Source organism: Polyodon spathula, chromosome 3 (assembly GCF_017654505.1).
Source record: "Polyodon spathula isolate WHYD16114869_AA chromosome 3, ASM1765450v1, whole genome shotgun sequence".
NCBI lineage: Eukaryota > Metazoa > Chordata > Actinopteri > Acipenseriformes > Polyodontidae > Polyodon > Polyodon spathula.
In genome coordinates, this window is record NC_054536.1 from 21,368,953 (window position 1) to 21,386,104 (window position 17,152).

Below are 17,152 nucleotides of genomic sequence, written 5' to 3' on the forward strand. Positions count from 1 at the left end.
TATTTATGTTAACAGCGGTGAACCTACCCTTGACTTTAATATTAGCAGTAGTCTGCTGGTCGCCAGTATCACAGGTGTATTCACCAGTGTCTTCAGGTTGTAAATTCTTAATGGTCATCTCGGCAATGTGGCCTTTCTGCTTCATCTTATATTTATCATCAGACTGAAGAAGCACTCCTCCCTTCCTCCAGTGCACCAGGGCTCCAGGTTTAGAGAGCTCACAGCGCAGGGTGGCAGAGCCGCCCTCTTTAGCTTCCTGGTCCTGGAGTCCTTTTTTGAGAAGGACTGGCAGGGCTGATTGATGAAAAATAAGACTTTTTTTTTTCTTCTTTTGACAAGCTATCCAACAGGTAATGCAATTGCATTCCACCAAGAACAGACCAGGTCCATCAGGGATTGGATTCTTGTTCCTAATACAAAACTATAATATTCTCATATTCTGTTTCACTTATAACCTAACCAACATCACAAACTGTCAAAGCATCCTAAAGCTAACACATCACTTCATTGTATTTTAAAAACATGAACCTTTCATTAGTACGAATCCAGTGATAATTAATAAGATTTGTATTCCTACCTTTAACAGTGAGACTGGCATTAGACTGCAGGTCTCCTGTATCACATGTGTAAACCCCGGCATCTTCCACTTCTAGTTTATGAATGACCAATTCTGCAGTGACACCTTTCTGCCTCATCTCCAGCTTTTCACTGGCTTGAAGCAGCATTCCTCCCTTCCTCCACTGCACCAGGGCTCCAGGTTTAGAGAGCTCACAGCGCAGGGTGGCAGTGCTGCCCTCCTCCACTTCCTGGTTCTGAAGTTCTTGTTTGAAAAGGACCGGCAAGGCTGAAGGAATCATGAGCGGAACAAGGCCACACCAAAGCATTAGATCAAGTAGGAGAAGAAAACAGACAACCACAATGCTGATGTCCACTGTATGGCAAATGACCAGTCACTCAAACCATTTTCAACCTAATATAATATATATTTGTAACAGAGAAGACCAATTGCCCTTAATAATGTACACATCTTGTTATAGAAGAGTATTAATGCATTGAAGTGGCATTCAAAATATATCTTGATTTGGATTTTTGTAATTCATTTTTTTATGTTTTCTTACTCTAGTTTATATTTTTTGAAAGGTCAAGGGGCTACTTCCACATTATAGAACAACTAAAACCAACTCATGTATTCAGGAGGCACAGTTCAGCCTTAAAACCAGAATGAAAGTGATATTTTGTTGCAAATGATAATGGAAGTCCAGTAGTACTTTATCAAAGAACATGTTCTACAATAAGAACCATGACTACACCACCCTAAAACCCATTCCCCTGCAAAAAAGGACTTTCGGATGAGATGATATGTAAAACTGAGGTCCTGTTTATCGGCGATGAAATCTGTCAAGGAGAACTTCAGAGTTCAAAACGAAACACACACATTATGATAAAATGCACCTTGTGTTTTTAAGAAACAAACCCAAATGTTCATGCTAAGAAGCGTTATGTCTTCCGTGGGCACGGGCTGTAAACATAAAATACAGTGCTTCGTGGGATAGTGTCATATTAAGTTCCGCAGTCCGTTGCGCTGCTAAGAACTGTAACCAGACTATTTTAAAAGTGTTTGCACGCATCAAGCCCAACTAAACATGAAATAGTACTTTAGTGTGGACGCTTTGAGCTGGATTAATTTAAATGTTTTTGAGTACGGTTGTCGAGATCAGTTATGTAGTGTGGACAGGGCCTTAGTGTGGCAAGCACACTTCCCACCAGGAAACACGCAGGAAAACAGCCCTACAGGCAACACATGACACGACAAGACACAATCACAAACAGCAGGACTAAAATGTAAAAGCAGCTAGTCTTCATAATTACTACCATTATGGTCAACATGTTTCCAGCTATTCTGATTGAGAAAGAAAGCAAGCACAAGAGTTGGTAAATAAAAATTGATCAAGAGGTGCCTGTAACAAACAAGTTGTTCTTCCTACCGTTGACTTTGATGTGGGAAGTCGTTTTTTGGTCTCCACATTCACAGTTATAATCTCCAGTGTCCTCGGGTTGCAGATTGGAAATTTGGAGCTCAACTGCAAGTCCCTTTAGCTTCATCTTGTACTTGTCACTGGAATGAAGCACATCGCCATCTTTCCTCCACTCCACTGAGGCTCCAGGTTTAGAGAGCTCACAGCGCAGAGTGGCAGTGTCACCCTCCTTCAACTCCTGGTTTTGGAGTCCTTGTTTGAAAAGGACTGGCAGAGCTAAGAAATTACAAGTAAAAGTCAAACCAAGCACAGAAGGTCAAATATGTTAAGATGATGCAAATGCTGATGTCCAACATTTCAAGGTACAGGAGTCACAGATAACCAATTACCAATAAGCATTAAGTAAGGTCTGACAGTTGTATTTATAGTAGCTAAGGACTGGAAAATGAAGGCCACTGCAATGTCACTCTGTAACAGGTCAGTTTCATCTTGGTGTTTGGGTTTGGCTGGGTAGGATACAAAAACAAATCTAAGTTCTTGAATAGCATAAGGTTAATCAAAGTAGCTCCCTACCCTTCACTGTGACCAGTGCAGTGGTCAGCTGGTCACCACAGGCGCAGCTGTACTCTCCAGTGTCTTCGGGCTGAAGGTTCTGAATCACAATCTCAGCTGCAGAACCTCTCTGCTTCATTTTATATTTATCCCCAGTCTGAAGCAGCACTCCTCCCTTCTTCCACTCCACTTGGGCTCCAGGTTTAGAGAGCTCACAGCAGAGAGTGGCAGAGCCACCCTCTTTAGCACTTTGATCCTGGAGCTCTTGTTTGAAAAAGACTGGCAAGGCTGCTTGACAGAAAATAAATTGTTATTTTTGTATGCTAAATGTAACTTTAATTGACATTTAGGAGTTTATCACATAGAACACAAATGCTGCAAAATATGCCATGCACATACGTAAGGTGAAATAAAAATAATAATGATCGACCGACTGCAAGAAAACCACAAGAAAAGAGGTGGAGGCTAAAACAAGATGAGTTGACAAATTAGCTTATCCATGACCCCAGTTGGTTGTCCTGATAAGAAAGAGACAGTATATGGCAGTTCAAACTCAATGGCACAATAGGCTTAAACAAGCATGTGACACTGCTAGTTTGATGGTGGGATAAAATAATAACCAAGACTTCCTACCATTGACTTTGACATTGGCGGTAGTCTTTTGGTCTCCAGATTCACAAGTATATCCTCCGCTGTCTTCTGGTTTTAGTTTGTTAATCTGCAGCTCAGCAGTAGCACCTTTCTGCTTCATCTGGTACTTGTCTCCATGCTTAAGCACCTCTCCTCCCTTCCTCCACTCCACCGGGACTCCAGGTTTAGAGAGTTCGCAGCTCAGGGTGGCAACGCCGCCCTCCTCCAACTCTTTGTCTTGGAGCTCTTGCTTGAAAATGACTGGTTGAGCTAAAACGCAGAATTACAATTTACTTGAAAAATAGCAGATACTGTAATCAGTTTATACTGTGACCTTCAGCTTGCCTAAAATACTGTATCTAACTGATATAAGTACTTTCACAATGTAGGATATTTTTGTAAGTCCAAACAAAAAAAAAAAAGAATCCACTCCAAAACAAAGGAAAGTAATGAACCAGTCAAGGGTACAGTGTGCCCATATGCAGTACAGTACAGCATTTTATAATTTTAAAAGTAAAAGAGGATATATAATATTTAGCAAATGTCAATGCCTTGAAAACAAAATACTGTTCTCTTCCCATTGTAAGAATTCCATCTGGCTCATCCTAAATAAAGGCAACTCAAGCTTGGATCTCATTCCAAGCTACCTCTAATAGTGCATTAAAAGCAATGCATTTCCCCTTGGGTTTCGACAAAAAGTATAGAAGCAAAATCCTACTTCATTATGAGCCCCTACAGAACTATGTGGTTAACTACAGGTGTGATGGGAACTTTCCTGTCCGCTTAGGTATCCATGGGCAGCTGAAAGAGTTCATTGGGTTGTTTTGGGCTGCTCTGGTATGCAAGCACATGTGTGGGGAGAGTTTAGGACCGAATGCCATTGGTCACTGGGCTGTAACATTGATCATTAAGGAGTGGGGATAGGAGAGTATAAATTGTGGAGATGGAACCTCCTTTTTCCCCTACTATTTACTGTCAGTTTAGCTGTGGTTTGCTGGTCTCCAGAATCACAGGTATAACCAATTGAGTCCTCCATCTCCAGGTTGTGAATAAGCGGTTCTACTACTGGACCTCTCTGCTTCATCTTGCACGTACAGCTGAGGTGAAGCAACACTGCTCCTTTCTTCCACTCCACCGGGGCTCCAGGTTTAGGGAGCTTTCAGCTCAAGGTGGCTGTTCCTTCTTCCTCAGCCTCCTGGTTCTAGAGCTCACTTTTGAATAGGACTGGGGCCACTCAAATGTGAAATCATAAAATGTGATGATGTCTCAAAGCCAAGCACTTTAACAAAGTGGCCTACTGCAAGTGAACTTGATCCAGCCGAATTCACCAACCCAGGACACATTTGTTTAACAGTGATCCAATGAGTGCTCAGAAAAGTCACTTTCTGTTATTCCTTTCAAACTTGTAATGCCTTTCAATGCCATGTCAATGAACTCTATCAGATGAAGGATTTAGACATATTTAATGCTACAACGGATTGATTGTTGATGGGCCAAATCGCTTCCTCTCATTCATAACATTTCTTAAGTTCTTAATAACTGAGTCTGGATGACCAACTATAAGTGAAAAGTGGCTTTAACACTAGATTTCTAAGTCCCTTTAAACTGGAAAATGGTATTTAACTCACTTTATTTAAAGCCATGCAAAATACTGTTTGTGTGACTTCTGAATAACTAATTTATTTAAAATGTGTAAGCTTGAGAAGCAAAAAGTACTGTAGACAAGGCTGTAATAAATGTTAAGAAATCACATGTTGGTACGAGGGGAGGGGTTACACAGGAAAGTCAAAACAGAAGGTCAAGAGAGGTGTTAAGAGCTGTTATGTAAGAAGGATCAGATTTTATAGACACATGACACGCAGACACAGCTGAGGTAATATGCAATATGCTGTCACTGGTGTTATTTCTTAATGTTAGCTGCAGTCACTTCAATATGTTGTAACACATATAGATGTAAAAAGTCTTTTAAAATATGAATGTCCAGGCATTAATGCAAGACACAATCTCCATTTTAGTGGGCTAGTGTAAATTAGAACACAGAAGGAGAAAAGATTGGTATTTTATCAATAGGGGGTAGTTAGTAAAGTAGTACTATAGCACAGGTAGTGTGAGAAAGAAACTCTTCAGAACTGATACGTGGAATGCTGACAAATAATTAGACAGATCACTCTGTTAGTGTCTGGTATAAGTAGGGGGATGAAAACTCTACAGTTGCTTCAGCAGTTAACATTACAATTTCTCATCCTACCCTTGACTGATAAATTGCGCATTGACTGCTGGTCTCCAGTGTTGCATGAATACCGTCCATTATCTTCAACCTTCAAGTCACAGGTCACCAGCTCAGCGACCTTTAACCCTCATTATACGTGCCATTGGGCTGAAGCACCACTCATACTTCCTCCACTCCACTGGGACTCTTTGGGACCGTTTCATGAAAGCGATTTGAATCGCAGTCACAGGCGCCTCGCAGACACAAATTTGGATTTCAGAAAATCTTTGCAGTGCTGCAACGTCGCCGGTTTTGACTGAAATTTGCTGTCTTAGGACATACCATGCCACTCATTCAACTAGCTGGCTGTCGATATGGCAATAAGAAGGGAAAGAGTATTTTGGAGCCATCAAATTCTCTTCATGCATATACTGTACAGACACAGAATTAATATCAAAGTATCGATTGCCAAGCAGGGAGATAACTAATCTTAGGGTGGTCAAAAGTATTTTTAGTTTTAACCTAACTTAAAGACATTTAAAGCCCTTTAATGTGTAAAAATCAGCTCATTATTAACATAGAAGTCCATCATGGATTTACTGTGCACCGTTGAACTAACACTGAGTTTCAATAGTAAAAGAAATCTGGTGAGCTCACAGACCAGTGCAGCCATACCTCCCTCTTCAGCCACCTCATCCTGCAGTTCCTTTCTACAGAGTACTGGCAGTGCTAAGAATGCATCAGAGCAACCCATTAGAAACCATTACAAATCCATCAGTTGGAAAGCGTGCAGTGCTCCTAGCTAACATATCAATAGATATTAGTAAAACACAAATACAAACCCCACATCCCCAATGCTCTATCGTACTGTGTCTTGGCTGAAAGGAAATGGTCAGGTTGAAACTAAAGTAAGCGTAAAGTATATAAAGTATATAAAGTATATAAAGTATATTTTAAACGATAACCAAATGTTTTGGTTTTTTTTTTAAAAAAATTTAAATTTTTTAATATACAAATGTTGCTTTTGTTTCTCATTAATCAATATTCAATGGAGAAGGTACGTTTGAGCACTGAAAAAAAAATCCAGGGCTGATCAGCACTCTCACTGAAATCTATAAACTAGTTATTCTTGATCAATAAGATATGTAAAGGTGATGTTTCTCCATCCTTACCCTTAATGCTAACCCTGGCCCTGCTCCTGGTGGTTCCCGCCTCACACTCGTAAACCCCACTGTGTTTTTCCTCCGCACCATGGATGGTGAGTTTGGCTTCAGTGCCAGATCGGCTGATGCTGCACTTGGAGGTGCTCTTCAGGGTGATCCCGTCCTTGTACCACTTGACAGGGCTGCCCGCTTTGGAGGTCTCGCACAAAAGCACAACATCCTCCCCTTCCGTGACTTCAGCGTCCTTTAAATCTTTTGTTATGACGGACGGCCTTTCTAAAATCACATAAAACCAGCATTTAAAGCATTTTCTGTGTCTTTTTTAAAGCGGATAACTTTTTCTGCTTTCATAGAGGTAAAGGGAAGGAACATTTTTAGTATTGAACTTAGCGACTGTTGTAATATCAGTGACATCACAGACTATAGAAATTTAGATGAAGGTTCCAGGAATCAACATAACTATCAAAAATGGTTTAAATAGACCTAAACAGTTACTGCTGTTGCATGAACTTACTGTACCCCACCCAAGCTTAAAAATATACTAAATTGTACCATTAGTACTTCCAAAACTCTGCATGTTGATTGATATAGTAATTTCTATAAACACATTAATGATATCACCAGAATGTGAAACATACACCTAAATCCACTCAGCTCCATAAATAAGGACACAGAATATGTAAAAATACCCTTTGAAAGTCAAGACATGACACAAAGCATGACAACAAACACAGCAACCGCAATAATGAAAAGACTAAGAGACAGGAAAACCAAACGTGCTATTAAACAAAAAAATTATAGCTACGACAGGGTAAAGCAACAGTTTACACACAAATCCTGGTCACCAAAGATATGGTTGCCAGGAAAAGCATGGCATTAATTCAAGAGAGCTGGATGATAATTGGCAAAAATAAGGATGAAAACAAAGGTCCTGTACGAAGTGATGTAATAACAAGATCAACAGCTGGCTTGCTGTTTGACTCCAATGTCAAGGAATGTTGTGTTAGGGTGCTCTGCGATATTGCTGGTGCTTGAATTAAAGTTTTTGTTTTCTGACGTGTTTGACCATTATAAAGAACATTATTAAAAATCATTCTTAAAAATCCTCAAGTGCTGAAGAGAAGATGGAACAATACAGAGGACTTTGTGCAGGGAGAACATAGTTCTGGCATTGCACTGCAGGAGATATCCAGATCATAGCTGGAATTACCTTTGACCACCAGGGTAGCAGATGTTTTCTTGTCTCCGGCCTCGAAGGAGATGCTGCCAGAATCCTTCATAGAAAGCTTCTTGACAGTGAGGGTGTGGTAGCCTCCTGTCTGGCTCTGGATTTCATTCAGCTCATTAGTATGGAGAGGGGTTTTGTCCAGGAACCACTGCACATTATTGTAGTCGGCAGGAGAAATTCTACATTTAAAAGTGGCTGAGTCCTCTTCTAAAACCTCAACATCTTCTAGGTCTTCTGTAATAAGGACTTTCTGACCTAAGGTGCAACACAAAGACATTCACACACATATTGCACAGCACTCAGCTTTTGGGTATGGTGCATGGGGAAGGATGGAATACCACGCTGAAAAACAACAGCCTAAGCAGGTCTGGGTTATTCAAGGTGGAGAAGTGGCATCGCTATCCTCTGAGGCCTGATGATTTATTATCCCTGTTTGCCTTTTAGATCCAATATATGAAACGTTACTAGCCCTTCCCCATTAGAAACAATGAAATAAGGCTTTGGAAGTTGCTTTGTAAAGACATTTGAACTTGGCAGCATTATTTCCCATTTCTCATTGCCAATACATGAGAAAGGGCTAAGCGATACAGTAAAAGCCAGTTTGACATAACAAGAATTAAAACAACCACATGGTTGACAATCAGACTTTCTTGAATGGAAGTCTGAGCCACCCACGACTTTCCTTTTAACCCTGTTATAATTAGTAACACCTGAGATTTTTTTTTCTTTGACCACAGATCAGGCTTATCTTTTTTAGCTTATAGTAAAACCCAGAAAAGCTAAAACGGTCTCAAACAAGTCTTGTTTTCATTCTTGAAACACAATAAAAATGCACAACAGTCAACATGTAATACCCACAATAGATCACAATACATGAATTGCACAGCACAGACACACATCATGCTTTTACACACTGATGAAGGAAACCTCAGGACAGAGTGAATATGGGCAACATCTAATTTGAAGGAGATAAAAAAAATAACTTTTGATAATCTCGGAAGTTGGGGTTGGATGCATTAGAAGCCATACCTTGCACTGTTAACTTAGCTCTAGATTGAGCTGCCTCAATGTCACAGGAGTAATTGTCGCTATCAGTCTTCTCCAGCTGGTTGATGGTGAGGGAGAGGGTGGTGCCCTCCTGCTTCAGGTGGTACTTTGATCCAGTCTTGAGCTCAGCAATACCCTTCCTCCAGGTGACCTTTGTCACAGGCTCCTCAGTCTCACACTGAAAAGTCACAGAGCCCTTCTCCTCAGCCTTCTGGTCAGACAGCTCCTTTGTGAACCTACTCAATTTTTCTATAAAAAAAAAAACAAAAAAAAAACAGGCACATACCTCACTTAGGGCCTCATTTACTAAAGGTTCTTAAAAGTACTCATAAGGCACGTGTTAACACAATATTGCAACACGCATCTTAAAACTATAAATAAGTTGGTATTTACTAATGTGAATGCCATATATTAAGACTAAGACTAAGACAATGGAAATCATTAGCATATTAAGACGTGCCTTATCACAGAATATAAGGTGCATCTTAACGAAATTACGACATAAGGGCCACTGATTATAAAGGAATGAGCAGAGATTGAGATATGCAGTTGTCAGTTCTTGACTTTTACTAAATAAATGTATTAAATACTTTATAATGGCGTTTGAAAGACAGGATCACAAAAATAAATAAATAAAAAGTTATAAACAATCCTACCTAGACACCGTCATGACTGTACATTATATATAAAAAGCATTTTGCTTATACAGTAAAGTAGCCTATTCTTTTTTTTTATCCATCATTGATTAGATCAGTCTACAGCCCTTAGGCTACATTAATGAAACTGTGAATACAACGAAGTATGGAGCTGGCATTTAGACCAGGTGGCATATTTCAGTGATCAATGAATTTCTGTGCATTGAAATGTCATTCACATGTCAAGTGTGCCATCCTACAGCAAATCATATTAATTATTACATCACCATGCCGAACACGAGCAAACTGGATATAAACATGGCAGTTGCTGCAATGTTAATTGTTTTGCAATAGAATTTACCCAACTTAAAAATACAAAATAAAAAAATGAAACACTCAAACCATATCACCTTTGGAGCTGGAAAGTTTATCGGATGGACAATATGTAATTTTAGTGTTTCTTTCCTTGTTTAAGAGAAGACCCAGAATATCCAATAGCGCAGGCAGCACTGTAATGCCACTGGGACAAACCCACACATCCTCTAGAAAGTGAAGCCCTTTGCTCTATTGAAGTAAACTACAGGTTGGTGGGAATTTGTGCATCATCCTCTATTTCTACTTACCTTTGACCTCTACAGTTGCTTTGGTCTTGGAGAACTCTGTTTCACAACTGTACTCTCCAGAGTCTTTGGTTGTGGTGTTGTGGACCATGAGCTTTGTCAGGTTGCCCTCTTGACACATCTCATACTTCTGGCTTTTTCTTATAGCTTTGCCATCTTTGTACCACTTGACACTGGTCTCAGCCGTGGAAGTTTCACAGCTCAGGACAATGTCTTCACCTGGAGCTACACTCGAGTTCTCCAGTTGTTTGGTAAAAGTAGCTGCTTTTTCTGTAAAACAGAAAAACTTTACTCTTGTACAATCCATACATTTTAAGATTCAGATAGTGTCCATAAATTGTACTAAAAGAAGTAAAATAAAAAGTGAAATGAAGCTTGTGCGTGGTTCTAAATTGAACACATGTATTGAAAGGAAAATTAAAAATAAAAACTGCAAAGTTCTCAAATCCACTTACTTCAATCTGAAAATACCCTCCTGTTTACCTTGTGCATGTACTCAATAGGCAAACTGTATCCATGGTAACCCCTGTCTAGAAACACTGTGGGAGTTACCTTTGATGATGAGTGAGGCTTTGGAGTTGAGGTTCCTAGCTGTGAAGACGACTTCCCCAGCATCGGCTACCGTTACCTTCTTGATATTCAGCATGTATTTACGGCCCTTGTTAGACACCTCAAACCGTCCCCCGCTTTCCACGGGCTTTCCACCTAGGGTCCAGGAGCACTCGTCAATGCTCTCGTGAGAGAGGATGCACTCAAAGCTGCAGCTGTCGTCCTCCTTTACCTCTGTTGTCTTCAGCTTCTTGGTGATTCCGATATTTAGGTCTGCAGTTACAGTACAGCAAAGCACAAGGGTTATGTCAACTGGCATAATGTGAAGAAATAAGGTAATTACACCCTTTTAATCCAAATACCAACTATCATTGTTTTGGCAAGGTCCTTAAAGGAGTAGCGTACCTGACATTTTCAATTTATAAATTACCCACCAACCTTGGACAGTGACTTTGGATTTGGCAATGTCGGTGCCAACATCACAGCTGTACAAGCCGGCATCAGACTTGTTGAGATTGTGGACGATGATCCCCAGTGTCTTGCCAGCATGCAGCAGCTCATATTTATCACTGGAAGTCAGGATAGCACCATCTTTCTTCCAGACAGGCTTAACGTTGGGTTTGGAGGCTTCACACTCCAGGGTTATTACTCCTCTCTCCTCCCCTATCACATCATCCAGGGATTTCAAGAACACGGCTGGCTTTTCTGAGTTAAAGTAATATTATTATTATTATTATTATATTATTATTATTATTATTATTATTATTATTATTATTACCAACACAGCTTAAATCATAAAATATACTCCTTTCAGAAGGCTTTTATTTTTCCTTTGGTTTTACTTCCTGCTGTAAGCTCCAACACACCTTTGACCTTGAGCGGGACCTCCTCAAAGACCTCTCCCACCTTGACCTTCACAGTCCCAGAGTCCTCAGCGGCAAGTCGTTTTAGGGACAGGGTGTGGGCTTTCCCATCTTTCTTGATCTCGTTGACGTCACTGGAGCAGAGAAGGGTGTTGTTCAGGAACCACTGCACCTCCTCGTCTTTGTGAGACACCTCACAAGAGAACACAGCATTGCTCTCCTCGACAACCTCCATGGCTTCCAAGTGCTTTGTTATCTCCACCTTGCGAGCTGCACAAAAAAAGAGAAAATATGCTACACTAAAACGAAACTATGCAACACAAAATACATTTCACAAGACACACCCCAGCTGTGGTTTTCTAGGTTTCAGATAAAGTTAACATTTTATTGGGCTTTTTCGTTCACCGAATGATAACATACGCTGTACTTTACAAAACAATGGAAGAATAACATGCGGGTAAATGTATTATGAAATATTCATATCAATTTTGCAGTATATTAGTGCTGGAGACCATCACAAGTAAACTAACAATCCCCAGTCAACTGGAACCATCTACTTATGTCCCCTAGGTTATACAGTGGCTCTCAAAAGTATTCATCCCCAATTTGACATTTTTTATATTTTATTGTGTTACAACATAGAATCAAAATGGATTTAATTAGAGTTTTTGCTACTGATTGACACAAAAAAGTCCATAATGTCAAAGTAAAAAATAAAATCTACAAATTGTTCTAAATTAATTACAAATGTAAAACAGAAAATAATTGATTACATAAGTATTCAACCCTTGAGTCAATATTTGGTAGAGGCACCTTTGACAGCAATTACAGCCATGAGTCTATTTGGATAAGTCTCTACCGGCTTTGCACATCTGGACACTGCAATTTTTGCCCATTCTTCTTTGCAAAATTGCTCAAGCTCCGTCAAGTTGGATGGGGACTTTTGGTGAACAGCAATTTTCAACTCTTTCCACATATCCTCAATTGAATTGAGGTCTGGGCTTTGACTGGGCCACTCCAGGACATTGATGTTTTTGTTTTTAAGCCACTACAGTGTGGCTTTGACTGTATGTTTGAGGTCATTGTTCTAGACAGATTTAGTTGTGCCATATTCTCTCCATTTCTTAATAATGGACTTTACTGTGCTCTGGGGGATATTCAATGCCTTGGAAATGTTCTTATAACCTACCCCTGATTGGTGCTTTTGGAGAACCTTATTCTGGATTTGCTTTGAATGTTCCTTCGTCTTCATGATGTAGTTTTTGTTAGGAAATGTACTAACCAACTGTGGGACCTCCCAGAGACAGGTGTATATAACCATGAAAACATGTGAAACACCTTAATTGTGCACAGGTGTACATCATTCAACTAATTATGTAACTTCTAAAGACAATTGGTTGCACCAGAGCTTATTTAGGTGCGTCATAGCAAAAGGGGAGAATACTTATGCAATCAATTATTTTCTGTTTTATGTCTGTAATTAATTTAGAAAAATTTGTAGATTTTACATTTCACTTTGACATTATGGACTTTTTTGTGTTGATCAGTGGCAAAAACTCCTAATTAAATCCATTTTGATTCTATGTTGTAACACAATAAAATGTGGAAAAGTCCATGGGGAGTGAATACTTTTGAGAGCCACTGAATGTGTTTTAGATAAGGTTTTAAAATAAATGTTGCTACCTTTCTTATCTTCAGTATCACTGTATAGGTAGAGTATAGTAGAGAACAGTAGTAGCGAACAATAACACAAAAAGCTATCAAGCTCTACCTTCCACAGTGAGCTTTGCTTTGGTCTCGGTGTTCCCAGCCTTGCACCGGTACACTCCTGAGTCTTCTGGCTTCAGACTCTGAATAATTAGCTCCACCAGATTCTTCTCCTGCTTCATATGGTACTTGCTGGATGACTCCAGTAGAGTTTGGTCCTTAAACCACTTTACCATCTTGGGAGGAGGGGAGAATTCACAGCTCAGGGTGGCCGAGCCCTTCTCAACGGCATCAGTGTCTTTGATCTGCTTGAGAATCTGCACTGGGGGCTCTACAGAAGATAAAGAATGTCAGTGACTGTTTCAGTGACCAGGTGAGCTTCTATCAAGAGGATCTGTAACGAAATAATGTTATATGACTTAACCCTCCTATTAGGTTTCAGATCTATTTGACCTGACTCTAGTTTCCAATTAGCTTAAATGCTATTTTTCTTTTCATTTTCTGTATAATATATTATGACTTTTCCTAAGTTGGGGTCATGAACTTATATACAGAAAACAGAACCTTTGAGATATTTATTTATTTTTTTAACAGGTCACGTATACAGATAACATGTTTCGGATCACTGTGACCCATAGCATTTATCTATGTACTGTAGATTTGTGTGCAGGAATAAAATAAACTTCTTCAATGTGTTATTTTATTATTATATTTGTATTATTATCTCTGGAAATGGTTATATCTGTCTGGAGATATTTATAAACAAAAAAACAAACAATATATATCTACAAGGCAGAGCTTAATTTTCACTGTCAGTATTGCAACAGCATCTCACTGGTAAAGACACTCCAACATGAGGAGCTCCCAGGTTCAAATAAGTTTTATCACAGCTCCTAGACTAAAAGAGCATAAAAGAGTAAAGCTTTGTAAATAAAAACAGTTAATCAATTTAAGGCTGTTTAAATTAGTTTGAAATTGCATTAGGTCAATATGACCCAAAACATAACAGATGTACCTAAATTCTGAACATAATAGGATATATATATATATATATATATATATATATATATATATATATATATATATATATATATATATATATATATATATATATATATATATAATATATATATATATAATATGTGTATAACATACGAATGTAAGGGAAAAGTACACTTGGCTAGGGTAGTATATAAGAGATGTACAGTATATAAGGTATTTATTACAAGACTGTCCATTGTCATTCTGTGTTAAATCCATAACATTTATAAATAGATATAAAAAAATGGATGGCGATCAAATCCAGATTAGTTTTGTGGTCCCAAGAAAAACACAATCTATATGACAAAACCAGCACAAAGATCCTCCAACACTGTAGTTCTGAGGGGCTGACGGCACATGTTTCAGAGGACGCGTGTGTCTGTCTTCGTCTCTACCGAGTCAGTGCGGGGGTGGCAGCGGTGGATACGGGTTGAAATAAAAAAATAATTGGGCTTTCCAAATTGGGGAGAAAATGAGAAAAAATAATTGCTGATTCCAAATTTAAAAAAATAAAAAGCAAAAAAAAAAAACAGCACAGTGTCCCCTAAACTCTGACATAATGTCTCTCATTGAAAGACTTCTTACCTCTGACAGTGAGCTGTGCAGTGGATTTACTCTTGCCGGCGGTGAACTGGACAGGGCCAGTCATCTCGGAGTGGGTCTTTCTCAGGGTGAGGCGATGGATGTTGCCGTCATGCTCAATCTCCACATCCCGGCTGCCGTGAAGTATCTCGCTGTTGAGCATCCACTTGGGTGGTTTTATCTCAACGACAGACAACTCCACTTCAAAGCGAGCCTCAGCTGGCTCTGTCACCTCGACGGGACTCAGGCCCTTCACGATGCTGATGGCTTGTTCTGGACAAACAGGAACCCCACAAAAGGTTCAAATGGTTTTCCAAAAGGACATCTCAAAAACTTTTAAATGTGTTTTCTTTGCATAAAAGGATGATGTTCAGCTTAGTTTTTCAGGAATGATGTTTGCACTGTTGCAAGGTTAAGGTAACAGGTAAGACGTGTAATACAAAAAAGACAACAGAAAAACAAGAAAAGAAACTAAACTATATTCAGTCAACTCTTGTTGTAAATTTAGTTTTGAAGAACATATCTTAAAGTGCTTTTTTATTTTTATGTAAATATATACATCATTTACAGTCTGTTGTTTGTTACATCAATTCATACAGTATGGGTGGTGCAGATTTTTTGCCATTCTTAAATGTTTTTACTGGTGTTTTCCATGGTACTTTAGTCTTGTTGTTTCTTAGTCTTATAACACCAATGTTTCAAAACAATCAATAAACATTGTAGCTTGAGATCATATTATAATGCACCCTTTTCTTTCATTTAGGCCAATCCTTACATACACTTACAATTGTATGAAACCCTTCGTTCATTTCTTATATCTTTTGTTTCTCCAACAGTTTACCTTCCACAAGGAGTTTAGCGGAAGTCTTGTCATCAATGGCGTCGCAGGTATAGGTGTCTTCGTCTTTGAACTCAATGTCGTTGATGACGAGTTTCCTGTACAAGCCTTGGCTCTCCATCTCGTATTTCTTGCTGGCATGGATTTCCTTGCTCTTCTGATACCACTTCACCTGGGCGTTGGGGCGGGACACCTGGCACTCAAAAATACACCGGTGCTTCTCGATGGCTGTTTTGTCACGGAGGGGCTTCACTATTTTCACAGGCAGCTCTATAACACCAGCAAAGAATGAAGAATGTAAGTGAAGTTTAGGGCTGGGGGCTATGGTGTGAAGATTTTTCATTTCAGGTCACTCACTTGTTAGCAATCCATAATGTATTTTATTTTTTTCGATTGCATAACACTACCAGGAGTTATATACAAACTAGTATTAACCTATTGATAAGTCAATTGTTGGGGATTTATCAGATTTGATGATTTATCAGGTACTAAATGTTATCGGAGCATTCACATTCTGAAAAGCTCTTCTAAAGATTTATTATTTGTTGCTGAAATACAGACAGAATACAACTTTGTTTCAAACTGATAGTCTTTTTAAATTTAAGATTAAGTTAAAGTTTGGGGTAAAATTGTGATTTAAGGTAAGGACTTGGTTTGTGTCTTGATGCTCCAGGAAGCGTGGATGTTCCTGAAGCATTTGCCACTGGATAAAGGCACAGTGCCCAGTGATAGTAAGAGGTAATACAATAAGGATAGCTTGACTTTAAGCAGTCAAAGCAAAAATTAATCTCAACAGGAAAACAACCTGGTTAGTAAATCTACTCACTGTGCATGCTTACATTTAATCTTGAAGTTGAGATTGTTTGTCTATCATTAAGTGTCAATGGAGACATCAATTATAAGTGGGAAGACTTCTTGTTACCTTTGACTCTCAAGCTTGCTGTGGATGTCGCACTTTCAGCAGTAAATTTGATTTCTGCTGCATCCTCAGACTTGACTGACTTGAACAGCAGCACGAAGGTCCTTCCTGTTTTTTAAAAAAAAACATAAAATGTTGGCCAAGATGTTTTGCAATAGTAAAGCAGGAATTCTTAGTAATGCTTTCCTGTTCATCCAACACTATCCCCATCTGAAATGGAAGCCCTATGATGGTAGATTACTTCCCCAAGTATATTCTTAAACAATATTTGTAATTTGTTAGCTGCAATAACTAAGTTATCAGAACAATGTGGAAGTCACTGCATGTTGTATAATGTATATACAAATTGTCCACCAGCTTCCTCGATGGACTCAAAGCTTACCTTCTTGTCTCATCTTGACATTGTCTCCTGGCTTCAACTTGACGTTGTTCTTGAACCACTGCGTCTCCACCTCGTCATGGGAGATCTCACAGACGAATGCTGCACTCTCCTTCTCCACCACCTCCACATCCTCCAGCTGCTTCAGGATTTTAATGTCCCGGGCTGGAGAGGCCAATAGAGTCAATACAAGCCATAGCTAGCCAACTGTTCA

General features: G+C 39.2%; 1 protein-coding gene across 15 annotated transcripts in view; it reads right to left on the reverse strand.

Moving 5' to 3' along the window:
• The window catches only part of obscnb (obscurin, cytoskeletal calmodulin and titin-interacting RhoGEF b), a 131,005-nt gene that overhangs the window by 69,591 nt on the left and 44,262 nt on the right, over positions 1-17,152 (reverse strand). For 12 of the 15 annotated variants that reach the window (XM_041244678.1, XM_041244679.1, XM_041244677.1 and 9 more), the window contains exons 21-37: positions 16,942-17,103; positions 16,563-16,667; positions 15,644-15,910; positions 14,806-15,075; positions 13,244-13,510; positions 11,476-11,742; positions 11,048-11,314; positions 10,613-10,882; positions 10,064-10,330; positions 8,788-9,054; positions 7,741-8,013; positions 6,540-6,806; positions 3,162-3,428; positions 2,550-2,819; positions 1,986-2,252; positions 578-844; positions 28-294 (exon numbers count right to left, since the gene is read on the reverse strand). In XM_041244678.1, coding sequence (XP_041100612.1) covers positions 28-294; positions 578-844; positions 1,986-2,252; positions 2,550-2,819; positions 3,162-3,428; positions 6,540-6,806; positions 7,741-8,013; positions 8,788-9,054; positions 10,064-10,330; positions 10,613-10,882; positions 11,048-11,314; positions 11,476-11,742; positions 13,244-13,510; positions 14,806-15,075; positions 15,644-15,910; positions 16,563-16,667; positions 16,942-17,103 — 4,287 coding nt within the window. The remainder of the gene's footprint in view (positions 1-27; positions 295-577; positions 845-1,985; positions 2,253-2,549; positions 2,820-3,161; positions 3,429-6,539; positions 6,807-7,740; positions 8,014-8,787; positions 9,055-10,063; positions 10,331-10,612; positions 10,883-11,047; positions 11,315-11,475; positions 11,743-13,243; positions 13,511-14,805; positions 15,076-15,643; positions 15,911-16,562; positions 16,668-16,941; positions 17,104-17,152) is intronic. The other 3 variants (XM_041244666.1, XM_041244671.1, XM_041244680.1) reach the window with 3 other exon arrangements.